The 26,499-nt window shown below is 37.5% G+C and overlaps 1 protein-coding gene across 42 annotated transcripts in view; it reads left to right on the top strand.

Moving 5' to 3' along the window:
* Positions 1-26,499, top strand: part of PTPRD (protein tyrosine phosphatase receptor type D) — a 1,336,531-nt gene that overhangs the window by 1,304,209 nt on the left and 5,823 nt on the right. For all 42 annotated transcript variants that reach the window (XM_087886215.1, XM_087886206.1, XM_034410407.3 and 39 more), the window contains 6 exons: positions 7,702-7,987; positions 8,218-8,396; positions 9,329-9,455; positions 13,571-13,696; positions 21,935-22,089; positions 24,631-24,766. In XM_087886215.1, the coding sequence (XP_087742341.1) occupies positions 7,702-7,987; positions 8,218-8,396; positions 9,329-9,455; positions 13,571-13,696; positions 21,935-22,089; positions 24,631-24,766 (1,009 nt within the window). The remainder of the gene's footprint in view (positions 1-7,701; positions 7,988-8,217; positions 8,397-9,328; positions 9,456-13,570; positions 13,697-21,934; positions 22,090-24,630; positions 24,767-26,499) is intronic.

Raw genomic sequence — 26,499 nt, 5'->3', positions numbered from 1 at the left:
AAAAAAATAATTCAGATCTACTATAAACTCCTGTTGTGCATGCATAAGAATAAAAAGTCATCTTAATAAATGCAAAAGTGTAGTTTAAAGGATCATTGTTCAGTTTGATCACATGCATGTAAGCAAGTAAAATAACATTATAAAGGACTAATTATTTAGTATTGTCTTATTCAGGTATTTTGATTCTTAGTTTCTAATTTCACTATGTTCTAATTAGCTATGCAAAGTCTTTTGCTTCTAAACCTGAATAATACCTTTCCTTTTTACTCTCTTTTAAATCTGTAAATAGCTACTAATGATAATCAATTACTTAGAGAAGATTGTGCCTCTGTGCTGCTCAATTCCTTTGTAGATTAGAACCGAAGTTCAGAATGCATGAAAATTACCATCTTTTACAAAGCCTTTCAATTTAACCCATTTTTCCAGCTTAAAACCTAAGAGAAATGCCCTTCTATTTACACAAACACACATACCATCTTTCTAAAAGAGTAGCTGCTGTGGCTCATGCTGCTTGTTTAATTTAATTATTTATATGTATATATCAAACTTTTTTGGTCACCCATTTCACAAAAAGTGGCTGGGCGGTGTACAACAAGAATATAAACCAATATTAAGAAGCAATCATTAAAAAGATAAAAAATAACAAGGCATATAGAACATTAGATATTAATTGGGGCACCCTCAAGATCTCAATAGTCCCCTGAGATCCCCAAGCCTGATAACCTAGCTAGGTCTTGAAGGTCTTCCAGAGAATAAGGAGGGATGGAGATAACCTTTGAGGTGGGGGAGGGGTGTTGAAAATGTCGCATAAAGTGGGCACCACCACCATTTTTCACAGCAGCACTGCCTGTAATTAGGAACTGCCAAGTGTAGTTCCCAGACAGATAGGACCTGCAACATGCCAGATCTGACAGGACAGGCAATTATAATCAGATGAGATAGTCCTCAAATAATCTGGTCTTATGCCATGAAAGACTTGAAAAGTCAAAAACAGGCCAATTCTACAGAAATTGGCCTCGGAAGCAAACTGGAAACCAATCAGCTCAGAGGTATAACCCATATAGTTCTAGAAACACATATAAGTGCCCGTGCTGTCACATTTTTCATCGGCTAAAGTTTCAAGGGTAACTCCCTATATAGAGTGCATTAGAGTAATCCAGTCAGGAATTGACTATGAGTGACCATGAGTGGCTGTGAGCAGAGTCCTCTGATCTAGGAATGGGGGCAACATCAGCAATGCAAAATCCTTCCTAGCCACAACTGCCACCTGCTCTTTGAGCAAGAGTTGTGAGTCTGAGAGGATCCCCAGATTACACACTGGGTTTATCTGGGACAGTGCAATCCTATCCATCCCCAAAGATAGTGTAGGCCTAGAACCGGCAAGCCACGAATCCCAAAGTCACTCAATCTTTCCAGGGTTTATCTGGGTTTATTTGAAAATTGTTCCCAATTCAGATACTCAGCCTTCAGACACTGGGATAGGATGTTCGTAGTACTGCTTAATTCACCAAGAGCAGAGATATAATAGTGGGTATTGTCAGTATATTTACTCCATAGTAATGGATTAGCTCCTCTAGCAATAAAGTATTCTTCACTATGTTATAGTATAATATTAAATAATTTATGTTATTCTCATAGATTATGTTGATTAGGACAATTGAGAAACTTTCAAAATGTAACATTGGTCAGGCATCCTTAAAATCAGGTCAAATACACAGAAGTGTTGCTCCATCAATCAATTAGACCTTATTCCCTTAAAGACTTGGAACCCCCAAGAAAAAAAGCAATAATAAGGGTAATCTAAGTCAACTGTATGTGAATATTATGAGCTGGGGAGAGCTCTGCTGAAAATCTTGTAAGTATACATGGCAGTGATGGAACCTGCTGTGTAGGCTGCTTACATTTGGTAGTAGGTACAATTATTTCTTCTGAATGTTTAGTATACAATTAGAGAGCAAGTATTAGCATTCCTTTCTGAAGATATTATGAAAAGCAGTAATTAAAGCACATGGTCAACCCTAACTGGTACCTCTCAGAGTCACCTGGAACCACAAGATGGATGGCAAATAAATTTAATAATAATAATTTGTTCTAATATGAATAATGCTTCTGCTGCTGCTTTATCCAATTTAATTTATAGTGTAGAAATATTCTGTCATGTAATATGTATTTTGTACTGCTATAATGACAGCAGTGCAACTTATTCTTCGTATTATTTAATTGTAGTTATGCTACATTTAGTGTAGCATAAAATAAACAAGAAACAACTCATCATTTCATCTCAGTTCATTCTATTTTGGCCTTTTCTCTATTAAGAGTACGGTTTCTTTAGCTTTTTGTCAGAGGATATTCAGTTTCACACTCCATTGCTTTCACCTGAACCCTTTCTTTTTCATCAATATCATGAAAGGAATAATGCTTTTATTTCACTTATTGGAAGAATAATTACATTAAAAATTATATTGTGCTCTGATTTTATAATAGCAAAATCCATACAAATACTTGTAATAAAGACACACCAGTAGAAGCAAACTATGGCGAGCTTATCCCTTTGTTTGTTATTGAAAGTATTACAGATTTATTTACAAACATTCATTACCTTTCTATTGAATAGCACATCAGTGTGTACAACATAAAACAGGTCTAAAGAGTTGTTCCATAGCAGACACAAGTGAACATAAATCCATTGATTTCATTCAGGTAAATGAAAATCCATGCAAAACCTTTTTTTAAAAAAGATTTTGCTCCTAATACATTGCAGTAAAAAAAATAAAAGGCTCCTAGCCAACTGCTAGTGTCACAAATGTCTTAATTGCTTGTGCCTGTCTACCAGTGGTGGAATTCAATTTTTTTTACTACCAGTTCTGTGGGCGTGGCTTGGTGGGCATGGTGTGGCTTGGTGGGCATGGTAGGGAAAGGATACTGCAAAATCTCCATTCCCAGCCCACTCCAGGGGAAGGATACTGCAAGATCTCCATTCCCACCCCACTCTGGGGCCAGCCAGAGGTGGTATTTGCCAGTTCTCCGAACTACTCAAAATTTCTGCTACCAGTTCTCCAGAACCTGTTGAATAGCACCCCTGCTGTCTACCATAAAAAAGGTGGAACCAGTCTATGGTGGTTGGTGAGTGGTATGACATTGATTCTTCTCTATGGATTAACTTTCCTGTCTTTATTCTTTCAGTGTTTATAGTTTGTTAGCTAAGCAGGTACAGATCTGGTCTAGGTAAGGCTGGAGAGATACCTGGGTATTCCCCCAGTACGGTCATTTCATTGATGGAAGTTGCACAAGCAATGCATACTGTCTCTTGAATATGAGACAGACAGTTTAACAATTGTGTGCCCTTCCCAAAGAATAGTACAAGAACTCTTTAAGAAACAAAGAAGACACAATGTTGGAAGCTTGTCAGAGGGAGATCCAACCAGGAAATAAGGAAGACTTTCCTGACAAGAAGAACAATTAATGGAACAGTTGTGTAGGCTCCATTGCTGGAGGCTTTCAAGAAAAGATATATTCAGGATCATATAAGGACTCCTGCCTTCAGGATCTCTTCCAGCCCTATGATTCTATCAGTTCAATGCATTTCACAGCCAGGTTGCTTTCATAGTTAGGTTTAGGTTTATTTGATTTGTATACCGCCCTACTCCTGGAGGACTCAGGGCGGTGAACAGCCAACAATAAAATACATAAATACAAAAAATTTAAAAACCAAATAAAATCAAATTAAATCATTTTGGCCCAGACAGATTGAAACACCCCAATAATTTAAAAACAGATTAAAATTTACATATTTTAAAAGGGAAGAAATTAGGCCAAGCCCGCCTGATGGAATAAAAAGGTCTTCACAGCATGGCGGAAGGAGCGCAGATCCGGGATCCTCCGTATCTCCGGGGAGAGCTCATTCCAGATGGTAGGTGCCCCCACAGAGAAGGCTCTCCCCCTAGGGGCCACCAGTTGACACTGTTTGGCTGACGGCACCTGGAGGAGTCCCTCTCTATGAGAGCGTACTGGCTGGTGGGAGGCTATTGGTGGTAGTAGGCGGTCCCGTAAATAGTGATCCTGTTGTTATCTTAAACTGAAAAAGTATGCTAGTTAATACCGCTAACTAGCCTTAAAAAGAAGAGCTAATTCAGGATCTCCATTTGAATATACCCTCCATTTGCTTGGCTGCATATTTGTTTTGCTTTGTTTTTTCACATTTTAAAATCGCAATAATCTCTGTTGCGCTGAACTGTTTTGGCAGTACCGTTTAATTAGTCCTATAAACATTTTCATAAATCCAATACCTTTTTATCAGTTTCTTTCTCTTTTATTTTTTGTCACAGTTGCTTTATGTACTTACACCTCATAAATGCCAGAGTCAGTGTATTCAAAACTGCAATATTCAATCAAATTATCCCTTGATATATGTCAAAAATGTTCTAAATGGTTTTGGCCCATATTTTAATATCTTTGCTCTTCCAGATAAATGGTCTGTGAAATCTAGTAATTACAATGACTTCCCTTGCCAGATCACTGAAGTATCAGAGAAGGGTCGGCATTATAACGACAACAAATTAATCAGAAAAGTCCATCTCCAAGCACATTCTCACAATGGCTTCAATATGGAATGGCCCCCAAATGTCTCTTAATGTTCTTTTTCTGCATACTGTTGTTCTATTTCATCATGGGATATTAAACATATTTCAGCTCATAGGACAGGCTCAGATGTGTTTGCAGATATTGAAAACAAATGTTGGAACTGGATGAGTGATAATATTGAAGCAATAACTGTGTCCTAGTAGGCATACTTGTTTAATGGTTTGCATAGGGTTTTTTTGGTACAAACTTCGCAATTTCTACTCCTAACATAAATTGAAGGATTTTCCCCCCTCACTGTTGAAGTTTGGAAACAATTTTGTGTCAGTGAAGTAAATTAAGGGAAGGCATTACATAAAGTAAAATTAATGACCAAAATACTGTATTGTAAAGTTCCTTTTGTTTGAATAAAAAGGAATAGAAGTCAGCAGCAACATGCATTGCCTTAATCCTGAGCTATTTCCAAAAGTGATAAAATGTGCATTATAAGGGACAGAATGAAAATGTTTGTGATTCATAGAACTTTTAATTAGACAATGAAGAATTCTGAGAAATGCAAAATGTCTCCAACAAAAGTTAATTTAACAAATCGCATAGTTTCACAAGCTACTACTTCTATTTCTCTTTTTAAAAATCCATATAAATAATTCTTAGTTATAAATGAACAAGAAAAAAATGAGCCGCTACAGAGAGAATTATTTTTCTAAATGTTGTTACTTGGTTTCTGACTGCATTAGTATAAATAATCCAAATTGGAAGAAATTGTGGTTGTTTTCCATGGAAAATATAGCAGTTGTTAAATACCCTTAATAGTGTAATCCGTATCTTTTAAAAAGATTGGCCATGGATTATTTTCTTCCAAAGTTTTCAAACATAAATGCCAGAAACTTAGTTGCTTTGGATTTTTTCTTATTGCTTTTGAAGATTTTTGTTTAAATCTTTCTCTTTAATACTTGGCAAGCAGGACAAGAAAAAAGTGAGATAACAAAGAGATTTCTTATCAGCTGTCCTGCTCCTGTTAGCTTTTTGGTTGCCTGCTATAGAAATGGGAAGAAGGAGGAGAATTGACTGTTTTGTCATTATTATCATGCAGGAATCTCTGTTCCTAAAGATGAACTTCCCTTTTCTATATTACAGAGAACAAATCCTTCAGTTTGTTCCTTTAAATCATGCATACCCTGTCAGAGCTGGTGGATGAAAAATAAATAACTTAAGAAGCTAGATGAATGAAAGCTAACTGAAAAGGGGTTCCTGTGCTTAGAAATTTTATTTGAATCCACACAAAAAAAGAAAGATGGCTAATTAATCCACACATTTAATTGAGTAATTATTGTTTGATGCCACTTCTGATGAATCTAAGCACTTAAAACATTTTTTTATAGTTTGGAATGACTTCAATAATAAGTAATTAATTGAAACTGATTGTGTTGGATTTCTAGCTTCTAGAAATAAGTCATGGATATTTATATTTATATTTAACATTATTTTTTTAATCCTACCTTTATTACTTTAAGCAACACAGTGCAGCAAACATACATAATACTCCTTCCTCCTATTTTCTCCACATTGATAGCCTGTGAGTTTGGGCTGAGAGAGAAAGAGTGACTGGCCAGATGAGTGAAGTCATCCATCTGGTTTCCATGCTTAAGGTGGGAGTAGAACTCACAGGCTCCTTTAACTGCTATACCCAACCTCATCTATATAAAAGAATCTATACTATATTCATTTAGTTCATTTAGTGACTGTTCGAAGTGACAACATCACGGAAAAGAATGATTTATGGCCGTTTTTCATACTTACAACCAGGGATGAAATGCTACCGGTTCGGACTGGTTCGGTCGAACCAGTAGCAATGGCGGCGGGTGGTTCGGAGAACTGGTAGTGATGGCAGTGCAAGGCTCCACCCACCCACCCGGTCGTCGTTACTTCCTGGTTTTAACCAGGAAAAATTGGCATGGCAACTGCTTCCCTGTGATGAGATTGTATTACAATTTCATTCATCTGATAATTCAAATGAATATTAAAATCTTGTGTTCTGTTCAGGGCGTGTGCCTAAAGATATGAGAAAAAGGAATTGATTTCAGGATGGAGCTGGTCTGTGTTTACAGACAATTGCTCCATTCCTGGTCTGGACCATCTGTCTGGCAGCCTCCCCACCATCCTCCTGTCTCCAAACTCCGACATAGTATTGGGAGAGTAGAAGTAGTCCTCATTTAATTACCACAATTGAAACTGTCAATTCATTCGTTAAGCAAAGCAGTTCCTAACAGCAATCACAACTGTGCTTCTATTCTTACTTTAGCTTTGCTTTATCAACTTGCAAAAGTCATAAAGGCAAGCATTGGTCATATAAAGTGCCTGAGTGGCGCAGGAGCCTGAGTGGCGCAGCAGATTAATGCTACTGTTAAAGGTAGTATTTAGCATTTAGCTTCCAGCTGCCTGCAATTACTGCGAGTTCAATTCTCACCAGGCTCAAGGTTGACTCAGCCTTCCATCCTTTCTAAGGTAGATAAAATGAGGACCCAGTTTCTGGGGGCAATAAGCTGACTTTGTATAAAATATACAAAAGTATGAAGGCTATTGCTTAACGCCTTGTAAGCCGCCCTGAGTCTCCGGAGAAGGGCGGCATATAAATCAAAATTAAAATTAAAAAATTAAAAGAAGTTCATTATTCATCCCTGTTGTAACTGTAAATGGTTGCTAAATGAGGCAGCGGCTAAACAAGGACTACCTGTACTAGTTGCATTTCAATGAGGACTTTATTGGGGTTCATGATCATGGGAAGTACAGTCAAGAATCCTGGATACGTTTTTTTTTTTTCCCAGATAGAATTCAGGGACAATATCACAATTGTGTGCACAATTCCAGGCCCTCGTGCAAATGCCTGATCAGGTCAGGGAAGAACAAGCATCTTATCATGAGAAACTCTTTTCCAGATTTCTGAAGTAATCTGGAACCAGGATCTTAAATTCCAGCCTCTGCTCCTGAACTGCCTTGCTGGTGTTGCTGGTTCTGTTGGTGGTTGCCATGACAATATGACAAGATATACCATGAATTGAAATATCCTCAGTCTTTATGTGCCTTTTCTGAGTTGGTTTCTTTCTTTCTTTCTTTTTATTCCAGCGCTGGAGTTGGCAGGACCGGCTGTTTCATTGTAATAGATGCCATGCTAGAGAGAATAAAACATGAAAAGACTGTAGATATTTATGGCCATGTAACTCTAATGAGAGCCCAGAGAAATTACATGGTTCAAACAGAGGACCAATACATCTTTATCCATGATGCACTGCTTGAAGCAGTGACTTGTGGAAATACCGAAGTGCCAGCCAGAAACCTGTATGCATATATTCAGAAGCTGACACAGATAGAAACAGGAGAGAATGTCACAGGAATGGAATTGGAATTTAAGGTATTTTGTCTCCACATTTTTGTCATGATACATTCTGCATTGGGGAAAATCAACAGCAAACTGTTCTAGGATTAATGCAGCTGCTTTTATAGATTTAACTAGAAGATCTAATTTGTATCTGGTGGAATGCCATACAGAGGCTATTCTAATATGTGTTTATTAAAAAAAATGGTGCCCCATTTTTTTATTATTATCAAAAGCAATCCCAAAGTCTTCTTTGTCTCTTGCAGCGGCTAGCCAGCTCTAAAGCTCATACTTCAAGATTTATCAGTGCCAATCTTCCATGTAATAAATTTAAAAATCGCCTTGTTAATATTATGCCATATGAATCCACAAGGATATGTTTGCAACCTATCAGAGGAGTAGAAGGCTCTGATTATATCAATGCCAGTTTTATCGATGGATACAGGTACCGAACCAGTTTTTGTGATGTAAAAATGTACTAGTTACATATGTTGTAGTGGTCATAAATATAATTTGCCATTATGCCAAGTGTCATTTTAGCTCTTTTCAGATTCTTAAGGTAATCAGTCCAGCACTACAGTTCCTGCCCCTAACTTTCCCCTAATCGCTAACCACATTGCTATTGTTTGTTTTGCTAGCTCATGTCTCTTTCTCAGAGTCATAGCATAACATATGGATTTACCTGTAATTGTAAATTTAAATAACAATCTACAGAAGTTTCATTTAACTCAGATCCCAATTCCAGAATTTCTCCTGTAAAACAGAAAGCAAATGACTTAAGGATAAATTCATTAGAGGGTCACCTAAGATATTACGTAACTATTGAGTATAAGGATCAAATGTTGTTTGTAATAAAGGCCTGTCACAGAAAACCACTGTGTCCCTTTGTCTTAGCCATCTTAAAAATATAAATTAGCCTGTTCCATTTTCATCTTTGTGATTTGACTTCAGAACTTTTGCTATAGTTCTTGAATCACTGAAAGAGTTAACAAAGAATTGCTTTGGAGCTATAAGTCATTGGCTCAATAGAGTGTGTGACAGTCAGCCTTCAGTGTAAAAATGGAACTGTACCACTAAGTGTTTCCTAAGTGCTTTTTGTGACACACAAAATTGAGCTATTAGAGTTGCATTAAATTTTAAATAAGATAAAGGCATAAATCACAATATTAAGAGAACAATTTCCTACACAAACTTCCTAAAATAAAATAACTCTATGGTTGGATTAAATAACATTTAATATGTTTTAATATTCTTACCGTTAATAATTTACAGCCATATGTTTGTTAGAATGATGTTTCAGTAGAATGTTTATATGCAGCAAGAGAGCCTGCTGTCTTTTGATTGATAAATATTTTTTTTTTTGCATTTTACATTTAGGCAGCAAAAAGCCTATGTAGCTACACAGGGACCTTTGGCAGAAACAACAGAAGATTTCTGGAGAATGCTTTGGGAGCACAATTCAACCATTGTAGTCATGCTTACTAAGCTACGAGAAATGGGCAGAGTAAGTTTTTATATATTTTTTTACATTCTAGAAAAAGAATGTCAGAAATTATGTTAATATAGGAAGAACAAGCAATTCTCCCAGCTACTTCTATTTGGATCTATTTGTATTAATGTAGTTGGTAATTAGAAGAAGCGTGGTGGCGTAATGGTTAGAATGCAGTATTATCAGGCTAATTCTGCCGACTGCCAAGAGTTCAATTCTGACCAGCTCAAGGTTGACTCAGCCTTCCAGCTTTCTTTCCGAGGTCGATAAAATGAGGACCTAGATTATTGGGGGCAATATGCTGATTTTGTAAACTGCTTAGAGAGAGCTGTAAAGCATTATGGAGTGGTATATAAGTCTAAATGCTATTTCTACTGCTAATTATCACTAAGCAAAATGAAAAGCAAACTGTTAACCCCTTTTGCATCTGAGCAGACAATGTTGGATTTGTTTACAGGTGGAATTTGGCAGCCACTCTGTGTGTATGTGTGTGTGTTTGTGTGAGTGAGTGAATGTGTACGTACATACATACATACATACATACCATTGGTGAAATCCAATTATTTTTTACTACCGGTTCTGTGGGTGTGGCTTGGTGAGCGTGGCAGGAGAAGGATACTGCAAAATCTCCATTCCCACCACACTCCAGGGGAAGGATACTACAAAATCCCCATTCCCTCCCCACTAATGGGGGAAGGATATTGCAAAATCTCCATTCCCACCCCACTCTGGGACCAGCCAGAGGTGGTATTTGCCGGTTCTCCAAACTACTCAAAATTTCCGCTACCGGTTCTCCGAACTGCTCAAAATTTCCACTACCGGTTCTCCAGAACCTGTCAGAACCTGCTGGATTTCACCCCGATACATACATATATATAAATAAGCACAGTGGCTGCCTAATTCCTCCTGCAAATGAATCCAACATTGTCTCTGCTCTCTCTCTCTCTCCCTCCCTCTCCCTCCCCCCCTCTCTCTCTCACCCACCCACACACACACACACACACACACACACACAAGCTGTCTGTGTCATTCACAGAATTGTCATCATTTATGTTTGATAAATTTCAAAATAGCTTGCACTTCTTCTGCAATGCAGCTACAGGAATGTACTGTTTTAAATGGATGTACTGTTTTAATTCACAAGAGAAGCTTCACTCTCACAAACAGCAGTTGTGGGTGCAAAAGTAGGGTCATGACTGCACTTTGTGAACCAATTAAGGTTCACTTTACTGAATGTTACTATACACAGAAAATTAGCATGTCAGGATAAAAGGATAGATCACTTCTTATGCAGAAAGTACTTTTGATGAAAGGCACATTCAGCCACGCAGTCTTAAGATAATCAGTAGCGTTTTGTTTTTGAGTTATAGCTTGATAAGAGACAAACTAGCCAGCTAGCCCTTAACAAGAACTAGCATAGAGCTTTCCAACCTTCCTTGGAGTTGTAAAATTAACATAGAATGGTGAGAAAAAAGGCTGTTGGCAATGGGGTATCCACTAGGAGAGTAAAATTAGCCAATGTTGTAGTCACTGTACTGCAAGCAAAGTCCTGACCTTTTTATTGTGTGGTGTTTGATCCACCTTACAATTGCCCCAAGTTGACAAGCTTACAAAGTCTGCTTGTCATAATAGGGACATAACATAGGACTGTATATGCTGCATAGGACTGACTTTTCTTACAATAGCTGTTTGTAGCACATGTCTGTCTAGAGCTGCTTTGTTGTTGTTGTTGGGCAGATGATCATATTTTTTTAATCTAAGTAAGGTCACATTATTTTCCAGGAAAGCATATAGAATCTAGTTTAGACCCCCAAACTCTTAAGAAATTAAACTAATGTGCTTTGCAGTATGTTAGTTTCTTGCCTTCTTTAAGGAGACAGGCAGGGGAACTAATGGGTGCCAAGGAAATGGTAAGACATTCACTTCCTGAGCAGCTGCTTGAGAACCTAAATCCTAATATTTGATTCAAAGGTTTTTGAGTGCTGTTTCAGAGGTCTGACTAAGAATTTCTACAGCAATTTTTGTACAAAAGTTGTGAGTTGTAAGTTTGAAAATTGGTTGATTGTGGTAAAAATTAAATTAAACACGAAATTATTATTTTTTCAATATTTAAATCAATATGGGATGTGTGCATTGCTTCATTTACAAGAACTGTAATTCTCTGACCTTTATGGCAGAAGAAAGAGCTATTCTTGTAACATTTAAACAGGTTATACATGTTATATAAGTAACCGAATGTTTGCCTTATCCAAATACTTTATCAATAATCAAGAACAATTTTTTGTATAGAATGGAAATAGCAAGAAATTACAATTACAATTACAAAACAATTACTATATATATAAACTGGCATATTTGAGTTGCTAAATAGAATTTAGCATGTAGCATCAGCAGAATTTGATAACAGTGTTGAAGAATGTAAGAGGGGTGGGCTGCCTAGGCTTAATTGAGTTCTAAAAATTACAAACCTCACTCCAAACCAAAAGAAACAAAATCCTAACCTCAAATAGGTGTGATTCAGCTGCATCTATTTTTCATCGCCTTCTTCCCATTGCAGTTTGTGTCTCTTTGAAACCATTGAATCTAAATGTCCAGCCCTCCCATATGAGTTAGCAACAGTACTCAGATTCATCATCAAAAGGCAGTTCTAAGCTTTGTTTGCTCTATGTAGTTATTTCCAGAAAGAATTGTGTAACCTTCAGCCAAACGTTTTGCTTTCCTATAACAAACGTATTATGGAATTCTTAATTCACTATTACATTTTGTCCCAAATTCTTGTTCTGAACTATTATTTGCTTATTCTGGTCTTTATTAGATAGAATTGCTATCTTTTGAAATACCATAGTGGGAGATTGTTGGGAAACTGTCAGCTAGGCTAAAAGGAGGGTTCAAGTGAGGAATTAGCCTTGAATGCTTGCATAGCTAGATTGAGGCATAAACCTGACCTCTCCATCCCTCCACCAGATCCATGAAATCTTATCAGCTTGTTCCCAGAGGAAAGCAAGCAATCTGGCATGATTCTTACAGTATAAGTAGAAATCAATAAAGATGCTGACTTAAGCTATTGGTTTGGTTTGGTTTGGTTTGGTTTGGTTTGGTTTGGTTTGGTTTGGTTTGGTTTGGTTTGGTTTGGTTTGGTTTGGTTTGGTTTGGTTTGGTTCGGATACCAGTTATATATAAAATCATCAAGACTTTGAGAATCAGCATCTTCAAATAGGTGTTAAGAAGGAATAATAACAGCAGCAATAACAATCATTAATCTAATCATCATTAGATCTTCAAATAATAAAGCCAATTTGTATACAAATAGTGTTTTCAGTAGGTTTTCTGGTGTATCTAGTAGTACTTCTAAAATCTGTATTGTTTCCAGATGCTTGATGTGAACATATTTTAAGAGAACTTTCCAGATTATTTCTTGAACGTTATCCCAGTCAGTGCAGATGAATTTTGAAAATCAGGAATTAATTTCAAATGATAGAATTCCTAGGAAATATATTTAACACTGAAATTAATAGCATTTGACAGATGGACTGCTGATAATATGTCAATAGATTCACTTTGCAAGAAGTCCTAGGGTTTATATACAGATTGATTCAAAGATACCTTGTTCATTTTTGTAACCCAAACCTAAGAGTTAGTAAAATAATGGATTTAATTTACTTGATCATTCCTGCACATTGTTCATTTGATTGCAGCATTTGAAATAATCATTGCATGAATAAAAAATTACTTGTCAAGAAGATGAACACATTTTATTGGAATATTTTCACCTGAACTGAAAAAAAGAAAGTCCATTAAAAGGAAAGGAAGGACAGGAGTGCTTGAAAAAGTGCTAATAAACAATGAGGTTTCTTAATCTCTTAAATAAATGTAATCTTGAGAATGCTGTTTAAACTTTTGGAGAATTAGGGAAAAACTTTGTGTCTTTCCAGAAAAGATCTATTCAGGAAACGAGGAGAAGCACAAAACTTTGATATAACAAGTCTTCAGATCTTATAACTGTCTTAAAGCTTAATCTTTTTCCTCAGAACAGGAATATTCTGAATATAACAATAAGTATGCCTCCTTGAAAAACAGAATTGGACAGAACTGTAAATTAAACAAAGAACTGAAAGTTTTTGCTTTTGTAGGAAAAATGCCACCAGTATTGGCCTGCAGAGCGCTCAGCCAGATATCAATATTTTGTGGTTGATCCTATGGCAGAGTATAATATGCCACAATATATCCTAAGAGAATTCAAGGTCACAGATGCCCGGGTAAGACAACATACTATGAATGTCCTACATTTTATTGTTATGCGTGTTTGTTTTGCCTTTTACTAGCAGTATTTTCTAACATATCTAGCAATCTAATTTTGTGTCCCAGTCTCTGATCAGTGATAATCATTATCCCCATAGGAATGGAAATATTTTTGGATCCGCAACACACATGGTCAGTAAGCTAGTCATATATCATTAGAACTGCAGCCTCATATCTAAACAGAAAGCAAGAGACATTCCCCAGTTTGGCCAGTTCATTCTGGGACAGGGGAAGAATTATGCCAGCCTTGGAAACAGAAGGGAGTTGGGGGGTGGGTGGGGAGAATATGGGGCACCATCTTTTGTTCATCTCAAAAGCTAACAAGATGCTGTCAAGAAAATGCATTCATTTCATCTTGCTTTGAGAAAGTATTTTTAAAGCAACGTCCACATAGAAGTAAGTTATAACAGTGACATTAGTAAGAAGAGCAAAAGAATGAGAAACTGTTCTGTTGTATATAATTTAAGTCTGATGTTGATCAAAAGTGATACTAGGGAGAAGACAATGATCCACAGATGAAGCAAAAATCAATAGGAAAGCCAATTCCATGGTTTTAGGCTCTCTACTGATAGCCACCATTTTCTATGCATGTCAGCCTGGACAGTTTTAACATTAGATATTTGAGAATGACTGCTGAGATCAATTTTAATTTACTGGCAGTATGAACTGAATGAAAGTTATACTCTCAATAACCTGGTCCCAAGTCCTTTCGCACTTTGGACAGTTAAAACTTATTACAGCCTATGTGGAGTTAAATATTTAAAGTTCTTGAGACTCATCTGCATCTACATCAGGGCTATCAAACTCGCGGCCTGCAGGCCGGATGTGTCACGCCCACACCCGGTTTAGCGAAGGGGGAAAAGTCCCGATATGTCACGTGATGCTGCCATGACAACACGAGTTTGACACCCCTAATCTATATGATTCAGTTGATTCCAGCTGTAGTTTCAATTCCTCCTGGAAGTCAATCCAATGCAGAGCGGTTTCAGAAATGCGTTTTGGAGGAAACTACAGAGCCTATTGTACACATACTCCAGATAGTTGCAGATGATTTACAACCAGAGAGAAGCCAGATCATAGCCATTATCTGTAGTTCAGCAGACAGTGATGAGTCCAAGAGCATCCCAGAGCTGTAAATCAGGATGCTGATTCTTTAAGGAAAGTGCCCCCCCCAGGAGTTGAACCATTTTAGCCTCTAGGTCTTTCATCTTTTTCAGCATATTTTTTTTCAATCCGATCCCGATACATATGAAATAATTTCTCAACTTGTGTTAGACACTTAGATGAATAAGTAGAAGTGGACAGAAGTGGACTGAAGCACGTCTCGGATGAGGAAAATAAATTAGACTAGTGCTATATTTTAGAAGCCAAATGCCCTGGGATGCAATAAAAATGATCCAGCACTGCCACTATTTTGTGTAAAGAAAGGACTGGTAGCACCATAACATTGGGCTTTCTAATCTCAAACCATACAGTTACTGTTTTAAAACGGTCAATATTCAACTCGAGGCAGTTCAGCAATTTCCAAAACACTGAAGTATTTTAGGAAAATGAATGATTCTCATTCATAGTATTTGATCAGCGCAACAGTGTGAAAAAATATGTAATGTTTAGGTCTGGAAAGAAATTGACTGATTAAAAGATCTAGTTACTATTCGTCCTTTCCACCGCTTCCCTCAGTAGGGCTTATTTTTCAATACTTTTTTTTTTAGGAATTTTTATCCAAGACCGCAAAGATGTTACTGTTCAGCAACAGCCCTTAGGTCATGTAAGCCTGAAGGTTAATGTGGTGTGATTTAAAATCTGCAGAGCAAATAGCATTCTTAAGGGAAGCTTGACATGCTTTGCACATTATAATTTGATTCTTGGCATAGCTTATTCCTCAGCTTTTTAATCTGTCTGCAGAGAAGAGCTACAATGCCATGACCCCAACTGGCTAATTTTCATTTTATGTTTCTTATCTTGAAAGGCTAAGTCAAAGGTTCATCCTGATATAAGATTAACTGTATATAAACCTTTTTATAGACCCTGCTCTAGCCATTTTCAAGCTGTGATTTGTATATAATACTTCACACTTGATGGCAGGATAAATCCTTACCTTTCTCTATCTCTATCTATGGAAGCCCTGTAGCAATGATAATGATTAGAGAAACTTACCAGAGTATTCTGCTTGCAAGGACATCCTCAAATTTCAGTTTCTTTGCCCAAAAAAAACCACCCCCTATTACTATTATTGTTAATGTTGACCTAAAGAGGAGGCAGCCACCATTTCAAGCTTAGAGAATAGAGTTTTGGTTGGCAAAAGTCCCTTAGCCAAAACAAGCATTTGATGCCTGTTCATTTCAGTGATTTTCACATAGGTGGAGAGATTTTCACATAGATGGTTATGTAGAATAAGGCCCCAATGAGTTTAATCAAGGTTGGATTTCTTTTCTTAACATTGAAACCTAGCATCTACTTCATTCTTTCGTTAAAATAAATGCACATTCAATGTGTTTAAATTAGCTTTGGTTTTTTTTTTTTTTTTAAAAAGGTTGCAGTCCTAATTGCCCTGAAAATAAAATGAAATCAATCTTTTGGACAGACATCCCATTACAAGCTTTTGAAAGTGGAGATTACGTATTTTGTAGTGGCAGCTGCAATGGAGGTTTGCAGTGAAATACACTCTTGAAGTCAAATATTTGAGGGTCTTTTGTTACTGAAATTATACATGAAAATCATTCTGATCACCTGAAAGATATTGAATGAATACAAAATATTATTACTATATTGCCCATTGAGCTAATATTTACGGGATCACTACAAAGGAAAGTAATCGTTGATAAAACAGGTTTGCTGGCTTTTAGAGTATGATCATATAGATCAGAGGTGGGTTTCAGCAGGTTCTGACCAGTTCTGGAGAACTGGTAGCAGAAATTTTGAGTAGTTCGGAGAACCGGTAGTAAAAATTCTGACTGGCCCTGCCCCCATCTATTCTCTGCCTCCCAAGTCCCAGCTGCTCGGGAGGAAATGGAGATTTTGCAGTAACCTTCCCCTGCCAAGCCTGCCAAGCCACGCCCACCAAGCCATGTCACGCCCACTAAGCCACGCCCACAGAACCAGTAGTAAAAAAATTTTGAAACCCACCACTGATATAGAAAGCTTTAATAAGGAGTGGAAAAAGTGCAATTTGGGGCTCACATATGGCCTTCAGCCTCCCATTTGTAATAGCCGTACAGAATGGGGACCACATCTGGAATACATTTTAAGATATTAGTTTGGAGGCTTTAATGAATGAAGCCTTGCAGCCAATGAAAATACCCATTTTACTCTGTGGAGATGCTCAGTCATCCAGGTCAATTGCCTGAAAAGTGATTTTTTTTTTCAAAAGGCAGGTGGTGGTGGTGGGAAGGAAGGATTGTATTTCTTGCAGTCAATTGCAAGAATACAATCCTTCCATCCCCTTCTCCCCCCCCCCCATCCAGTCATAACCTATCCTTCCATCTCCCATTATCCAGTCTCAATTGTCAGTACCTATCTTCCAGTAGTGGATTCCACTTACCTTCGCTACTGGTTTGGAACTGTGAACATGCCCGCACAGCACATGCACAGAGCGCAGAGCATCCGTGATGATATCTGGGCCTGTGGGCGGAACCTCCCACCGCTGCCACTACCAGGTCACCCGAACCGGGGCGAACCGGTAAAAACCCACCACTGCTATCCTCTATCCCTCCCCCCCCTCCTTCATCACAACTGATGAAGGTTCTTGGCTGAAAAACAAAACCTTTTGTTATTCTTCCTCAAGGAAAAAACAGTCCAGTTGCCTTTTGGAGGAAAAAAAAGCATTTTTGAGACCCTTTTTAACTCCTATAAAATTCCTTAAACTCCTTCCCAAAACGGACAGTGTCCCATCCATTTTTGGACCTCGGCATGCCCTACAAAGCAGGATACAATCAATGGACATTGCATGCCCCCGACACTGAAGCCAACCTGGCTGGACCACACTGGCTCAGTAAGGCAGATCCCGATGTCATGACATTTATGTACCTTTTGTATATACCTTCTGACAGCATATTACTGAATTCTCCAACACTGGAAGTTTTTAAGAAGAGATTGGACAACCATTTGTCTGAAATGATATAGGGTTTCCTGCCTGAGCAGGGGGTTGGACTAGAAGACCTCCAAGGTCCCTTCCAACTCTGTTCTTCTATTCTATTCTATCAAGAAATCAAGTCCTGCAGACCTATTTATCTTCATTTTCATTCATTCATTCCATTCCATTTCATTTTATTAGATTTATATACCGCCCTACTCCCGAAGGACTCAGGGCGATGAACAGCCAGAAAGATAAAACACACAAACTACAACATTTAAAAGACAATATAAAAACCCATTAAATAATTTGGCTCAAAACAATTTAAAACACCCCTAATGTTTTAAAACCAATTTTAAAAGTTACAATTAAAAGGGAAGGTAGGCCAGGCCAGCCTGTTGAAATAAATAGGTCTTGAGGGCACGGCGGAAGGTGCGTAAATCCGGGATCCTCCGTATCTCCGGGGGGAGCTCATTCCAGATAGCAAGTGCCCCCACAGAGAAGGATCTCCCCCTGGGGGCCGCCATTCGACACTGTTTGGCCGATGGCACCCTGAGGAGCCCCTCTCTATGTGAGTGTACTGGCCGGTGAGAGGCTACTGGTGGCAGAAGGCAATCCCGTAAGTACCCTGGTCCTAAGCCATCTTCCTATCATCTTTCCCAAATTAGTAGTAAGCATGCTTCCTATGGAGAATGTATCCATATAAATTGAGAAAATATTCTCAGCAGAACTTAGGATGTGGCTATCCAGTTACAATTTCACCTGATTTAATATCTGTATTTGTGGAGTGTAACTCTCCCTTTTCCTTATTAGATTTGGCTTCTGTGGGAGAATGTAAAGTATTGCATTTGGGATACTAACTGCAACAGGAACAATATTTTACTGAATGTACTGACCCTATTGAAAGTTATTCTACAAAGTTATTGATATGTTGGGATATGCAAATTTAGTTAACGCTATTTGATAAACATATAGGTGTACGTGTGCCAAAGGCCACTGAATTACAAAAGTAATTTGAAGACTTTAAAATGAAGATTCAAGATTGACAGTAATGATTTAATCTAATCATATCCAGTTCAAAGTTTTGAATGGAAGTTTCTCCAATCCTCCTGACACATGTGTCTTTATGCAGAAAGCTGCCCAGAAAGGGTCATTACATGCATATTTCACATATTCTTTACATATGGAGTTTTACTAGATTAAAATGTATTTCATTCCAAAAGATTAGCCACATTTATCCCCAATTTTACACTAAAGTAAGTAACTAAAATTCTGTGATAAGGAAAATGAAATTAACCATTGTTACATAATTATTCTGCACTTTCAATTCTGAGCGAAGTACAACAATGACTGTACCTTTTTCAACCCTTGGAAATTTTCTTCTGTCACATTCTGACTTTGTAGATTTTCCTTACTAGAATTATTCAGTCAGTTTCAAGCCTCTCCTTGCCATTCTAGAGTTAGGCATTGAGGATCACTATTGCCTTCACTATTTGGCCACCATGGATCATGAGATGGACAAACCCTGCATAAACTTAAAGGATCAATATAAAGCAGTATGCCATGGTTGGGCTCTTTATTCTGATTTGTGCATGTGTTGCAAATAGCAACAAAATTCCCATGAAATTGAATTATCAATTTTTTTTTCCTTTCAGCTGTGATAACTGAAGAATGTAATGCCATTGCGAAAATAGTTTCATCTAAAGTGGAACTTTTGTATTAGCCCTGTGATTCAGTCTGTATTTCTTGGGAAAGTTTAAACATAACTTCCCACTTTTTTACACCTAATATTCCTTGTGAGCAATCAGGGTCAGTGAATTGGAGGAGCTACACACAACTTTTGAATAGTAAAGCACTTTCTGTCATTTGTATACAGTAGTTTGTTCCAAAGACCTTTCGTTGGCCATAGTAACAGACAACCCAAATCCAAATAACCTTCTAGTTCATCGGGTTAGATATCAAACAATCAGGTATGTGTGCACAATATTAATATTGCTATTAATATAGCAATAATATACAGTTGTTGTTTTTTCTATTGCTTACAGGGCCTCCTAGGTCAAAGAGTCAGATAGAATTAAACTTCACAATAGTGCTAGAGGATCTCATCCAAATTAATTAATATAATCTTGGCCTTTTGTGGGGTGACTTTTAAAAGTTAGCATCTCATTAAATTTCGGGACATAATTTTTCATCATCAGTGAGAACAATGTTTATTTCTTATGTACTTGTGCTAATTTACTGGCACCACACAAGTATTAAAAAAAAGACAAGCAATTAAAGATGAAGTGATTGTTACTCTGGCTTTTTGGGGTCTTGAGAATTTGTCCAAAGATGATAGTACCAAGTTATCCGTCAAATTCACCTAAACTATTTCCCAGAATCAAAACACTTCTCATATTTCATTGGACTCTACTGATTACAGAAATATAATGGCGCCCTTTCCATCTGCATGTTGTTGCTGAATAACGTACTGCAGAATTTGAATAATAATGACACGAAGTGCAAGTTATCATTTTTGTGTTGCTTTTCTATTTGAGGCAAGTTTTATTCACCTCTGTGTCAAGGCAATCAACTGAATGCATTGGTAGGAGAATGCTTTTTCCCCCCTTGCCTCCAGCTTCCAATCTGCTTTATAAGAATTCCCGTTCATCACTGAGATTCTTCATTGGTTTCATTCTGCAGAAAGTGCCATTTTAAGCAATTGGCCATCTAGCAATAGTTTTCCCGTCCTCCTCTTGTGCATCATGCCTCAATTATAGCTTGCAGGCACAGAGAGACAGCATCTGCAGTTTCTTCTACCATGGCTAGAAAGTGGATGCATTCAGAATGTAGAAGGTATCCAGAAGGCATGAAAGTTAATAGCAATAGTTCAATTTGTGTCATTTCTATTAAATGTCAGTTTCGATAGTCTGACAATATACGAAGACAAGTCAGCACAGCAGTTGAGGCAGGTTGATCAAATCCTTTGATACATAATCTGTTCTCTTGCTGCCAATTACTATAACCATTACTTTTTCCAGGGCAATGCTACAAATTATAAAGGACTTGATGTCTTCATTTTGATAAGATCTAGTTCACATTGCTGGGTCACTTAATTGATTTTATGGAGATCAAAAATGATAGCGGCCCTGTAGATGGTTAGAAAGTGAGACATGTAAAGACAGCCCTAATTAGGCAGGTGTCCATGTCACAAAGGCCACTATTATGAACTGTACTCATGATTTACAATACTAATCAAAAGACATTAGGCTATAAAGAACCATTCACTTGTGGCAAATTTGAACTGCCTCCAAGAAGCCATTTACTAAGGCTTCAGTCAGCTGGAAGTTGGTATTCTTTTATATTTTTCATGATATCAAAATGCCTGAAATTGTTACTGGTAGATTATATGCAAGCAGATGCGCCAATAACAATGTTAATTTTACAAGGCTATCTTGAATTATATGAGTTCGCTTTGTTTCTGTTGTCTGCCTGCAAAGAAGTTTCTTCAAATCTTGGTTTACAAGGTGGATCCAGAATTGCAATTTCAGCAATTGTTTGAATAAGAATATTCTTTAATACTTTAGGCTGGCTTCACTATCATTTGCATGCAGCTTTGATAGAGAAATAGATGCTATGAAGAAAGAAAGAACTAACATGAAGACAAATTAGTAACAAAAGAATCCTGTCCATAAACATTCAAGTGGCTTGGCTAGGCCAACAGAGGAACACATTGAAAAGGGACAAGAAGGTGGACATAATAGCGACCAATAGACAAAAGATATTTTTGTGTTTGTTGGTATTGCTTCAAAATCAAGTTTTCTCCAGGCCTGTTTTCCTGTCTGCAGATTTTGCTTTTCCAGGATTTAAATGTCAAAAACACCCTCTCCAGGGCAGAGAATAATTTGAGCATCACTGTGGTTAATGAAATTGCACTCTTGTGTCACTGTGGTTCTGTTAATGGCAAAAAAAGGAGCAAAAGGCAAATTTCATCATGACTGCAGTTAAATTGCCGGAAAGCTATCTTCATTTTATTGCAGGTCACTTTCCTTGTCAATATACGACCACAAAATCTAAATAAGAATGTTAAACATGTCATCTTCTGCTGTACTTCCCATCTGATCTCTCTGCTTTTCATTCCAAGGATGGCCAGTCCCGAACAGTGAGGCAATTCCAGTTTACTGACTGGCCTGAACAAGGAGTGCCAAAATCGGGAGAAGGGTTTATAGACTTCATTGGCCAAGTTCATAAAACGAAAGAGCAGTTTGGACAAGACGGGCCAATTTCGGTTCACTGTAGGTAAGAGAAAGAAACGCAGATGCTAAATATTGTTTGTCTAATTAAAATGACAAGAAGTTAAAAGATGGTAATAGCATGCCGAAGTAGAAATATAGGCACGGGGAAGCAAATGTCATGTCAGCATTGAGCTGACAGTGTGACCTTATTCATGCCATTATCTGACAGTTTTCGTTTCCCATCTACAGAAGTATGACAATAAACAGCATAGTAGACCCATGCAGTAGATCTAGCAGTCTCAGAAGGAAAAAAAGATTTTCTTCTACTGGAATTTAACTGGAATCTGGACAGTCATCTGTCAGTAATGCTGCTGCTAATATTCCTACAAATCCCAGTGTGAAGCAAAAGGTTGTAGTAGCTGACAATTATTTCCTCTAGTAAGCTTAGAAAAATAATATTTCATTGTTTTGTTGAATATAAATGGAACAAGGTGGGGAACATTTTTTAAATACAATCCTACAGAATATTTAAGATAGAACGTCTTTTGCTTACGAACTGCTCAGTGACTGTAATAAAGATTATCATAATCGTAATCTTTTGTGTTTATTTAATCAATTTGCTTTATGGATCGCAAAAACTAATGTTTTAATTTGATAATCATATGTTCAGTAAAAATGTGAAAGAATTGCACATTGAATTCTTGAATGAAAGAATTCCATTGCCTAATGGAAAGCATTGCAAGATTTATACAATTTTCCAGTTCTGGCAATTCTGCAGCTTGCTTCTTCCTTATGGGACTATAGAACTCTAATATTGCCTATTTGTGAAAGACTAGGCAGGAACAAAAGTAGAAGCTTGCTTCTTCCTTATGGGACTATAGAACTCTAATATTCAGTCTTTGTAAAAGACTAGGCAGGAACAAAAGTAGAAGATAAAATATTATCAGCTGTATAAAAATGGACAGAAACAGCCTAGAAATGTTCAGGAACTACAGAATAAAGATAATCTCTCTCTGGGTATTTACAAAATGTGTACAGCAATTCTGCATCCATAGAAAGAATGCCTGTCCCCATAATTTGTTCAAAAATGTTGATTCAGGTGATGTGATATGTCTTCATATCTATGTCTTCTATGGAAGTGGAAGGGATAACTAATAGTCTAAAGAATTGAGTCAATGGAGGGAATACATAGCAAGCCAGCATGTATTAGATGTGAATAGTAGGAAGAAAATTCATATTTGTATCCTTCCAAAAAGTAAGGCAGAGTTATAAATCAGATACTATAATTAAAGGATTAGCTCTGTAAAATCATCTTTTGACAGAGTAGAAAATAAATACTGATCCTATTTAGTTAACACTTGAAGACATAAATTTATAGTCATATAATGACTCATATAATGGCAAGCTGTATTATAAGTGCACCTTAGAGTCCCAATTTTTTATTTCACTTACGTGAACATGTCACATCTCCAACGTGTGTACGAACTGTACCTTTCTAGGATATATATTTGTTCAATTTGCACTCACATTTATTCATACAGTTATGTGTGAGTGTCTGTGCATATATATCCAGGGAAAATGGCAGGAAAGAGAAAAAAACCAACCAGCAACAAACTGGATGGACTCAATTGGACTCAAGCATCAATGGGCACACCATTGCAAAATCCGAAGGGTTGGTTGGGGACAGATTATACTGCAGAAAGAGTACTAAGAGTAAATGCATACGGATAATTCATGGCATATAATCAGAGAGAGAAAGAGAGATTAAGAAAATCATTAGCTAAAAATCCATAATCATAGCAAAAGTGTTTGCTTCCCTCGTTTATTTGTACAGTTAAAAAAACGTATCTACAATACAACTGTTTATATAATCCCCTAATAGATTTCTTGTAAGAAAAAAGAGGAAAGAGTAATTGTAACATTTGTTCTTCATTTTGTTTTAGTTATTGACATGGACTGGTTTGAAGCAAACGTGGCAAAATCCTGCTTTCATTTTCTTTCAATTTAAAATAAACAGTAATAACTTGAAATCATTATTTTAATCTGAACATTCCAATATTTTATCCCATCAGATTGTAACATGTGTTTTCAGTTAATTAATATTTTACATTATTAGCCATGTTGTCATACAGTTAGGCCAGGAGCCTGATACAATAATTTGGAAGAGTAACCCAACATCCAATAATGTTAATCTTTTAATGGGTAGTAGAAAAAATGCTTTCTCAAAATACTTTCAAAGCACAATCTTTTAACTAAATGTAGTTCTTCTGCTATCAGCTGGTGTATGCTTTAAAAAAATGATTTTCAAATATCTCTGTTGATAAAGATCTCCTAGTTTTTCATTATCTACTCCTACTCAAAAACAGTGTCTTCAAATAACATTCAGAATTTCAGTTACAATTACTACTTGGCTTAAGCAAAAAAGAATCACCTTGCAAGAATGTGATTTACATGTTCAGTTTATAGAACTTGTATACATAAGCTGTATTCCATCCACAGTTTGGTGTTCAACTAAATTTTGCTTTTTTATTTTTCTTTCTTCTCTCTCTCTCTCTTTCTCTCTCTTTCTTTTCCTTCCTTCCTTCTTTTCTTTCTTTTTTTCTAGTGCGGGTGTTGGAAGAACTGGAGTGTTCATAACCCTAAGCATTGTGTTGGAACGAATGAGATATGAAGGTGTTGTAGATATTTTCCAGACTGTCAAAATGTTAAGGACGCAGCGGCCAGCCATGGTACAAACAGAGGTGAGAAAAACAGTTTTCTACATACACACACATACATCTGTATATACATATACATTGGCCCCCACGGAGAGGGTTCGCAACTTGGGTGTCCTCCTGGACTCACGGCTGTCTTTAGAAGAGCATATGACGGCCGTGGCCAGGGGGACTTTTTATCAGGTTCACCTGATTCGCCAGTTGCGTCCCTTTCTGGATCGGGACTCGTTAAATACGGTCACTCATGCTCATACTTCCCGCTTGGACTACTGCAATGCTCTCTACATGGGGCTCCCCTTGAGGAGCACCCGGAGGCTCCAGCTGGTCCAGAATGCGGCCGCGCGGGTGGTTATGGGAACGACATGGCGCTCCCATGTGACCCCCCTTCTGCGCGAGCTGCACTGGCTCCTGGTGGTCTTCCGGGTGCGCTTCAAGGTTTTGGTTACCATCTTTAGAGTGCTCCATGGCATCGGACCGGGGTATTTACGAGACCGCCTTCTGCTACCAATAGCCTCTCACCGACCAGTACGCTCCCATAGAGAGGGGCTCCTCAGGGTGCCGTCGGCCAAACAGTGTCGACTGGCGGGCCCCAGGGGGAGAGCCTTCTCTGTGGGGGCACCTACCATCTGGAACGAGCTCCCCCCAGAGATACGGAGGATCCCGGACCTGCGCACGTTTTGCCGTGCTCTCAAAACTTTTCTATTTCAGCAGGCTGGCCTGGCCTAACTCTCCTCTTTTAAATTTTTTAATTCGTGATTTTATAAATTGGGTGTTTTAATCTGTATTTCGGCCAAAATATTTAATAATTTTAAGGGATTTTTAATATTTGTATTATCTGTATTTTATCTTGGCTGTTCACTGCCCTGAGTCCTTCGGGAGTAGGGCGGTATAGAAATTTGATTAATAAATGAATGAATGAATGAATGAATGAATGAATGAATGAATGAATGAATATAGTAATGATCAAATATATATCTTTATTTGCTATTTGTTATTTATATTTTGTAACATAAGCCAATATAGAACCTACAAATAGACTATTTTCATTCTTTCATTGAAGGATGCTTTAAGCAATGAAGACTTCCCTTGAAATATAAGGCAGGATGAGAAGAAAAGAATAGTAGCACATCTTTATTTAGTTCCTGATTGGGGACTAAAAGGGTAGCAACTGGAGGTGGTTTCAGTATCACCCAGTTGTCCACTGCAATTTCCCAGAGACTAGTAGCTAGAAAGCAGGAGACCATGAGTTCTAACCCTCCCTTAGCCATGAAAGCCAGCTGGGTGACCAGTCACACTCTCTCAGCCCAACTTACCTCACAGGGTCGTTGTTTTGGGGAAATTAAGAGGAGGAAGGAATATTAGATATATTTACCACTTTGAGTTGTTTGTAAAAATAATAAAGGCATTATATAAATTAAATAAATAAATCTGATTGAAGGTTGAATAAACTGGTGCAATTTTTCTGAACCTCCCATCTTGAGCCCAAATATCTGCAGAGGATTGGGTCCACTTGCATTTTAGTACAGCCTCAGGTGCGATGGAAATCCCTGCATTGTCCAAATTCCTGATTATTTGGGAGATTCTGTTCTCCCCGAAGGAGACACAAAATGACAAGGACCTGCATTTTTTATTTCGAGTAAGACCATAAATGTTCTGGGATTTAAAACAAGGGTCCCCCCCTCCCCAATCCTTGCCCTCTAGACTCACGATAGAATTCCTTTCTCTTAACTCACACCTTGTTTTCACAATAACAGCTGAAA

Source organism: Pantherophis guttatus, chromosome 2 (genome assembly GCF_059756535.1).
Source record: "Pantherophis guttatus breed Tessera chromosome 2, ASM5975653v1, whole genome shotgun sequence".
Taxonomy (NCBI): domain Eukaryota; kingdom Metazoa; phylum Chordata; class Lepidosauria; order Squamata; family Colubridae; genus Pantherophis; species Pantherophis guttatus.
Note: the sequence above shows the minus strand (reverse complement) of the source record. Positions and strands in the feature narration are given on the sequence as shown.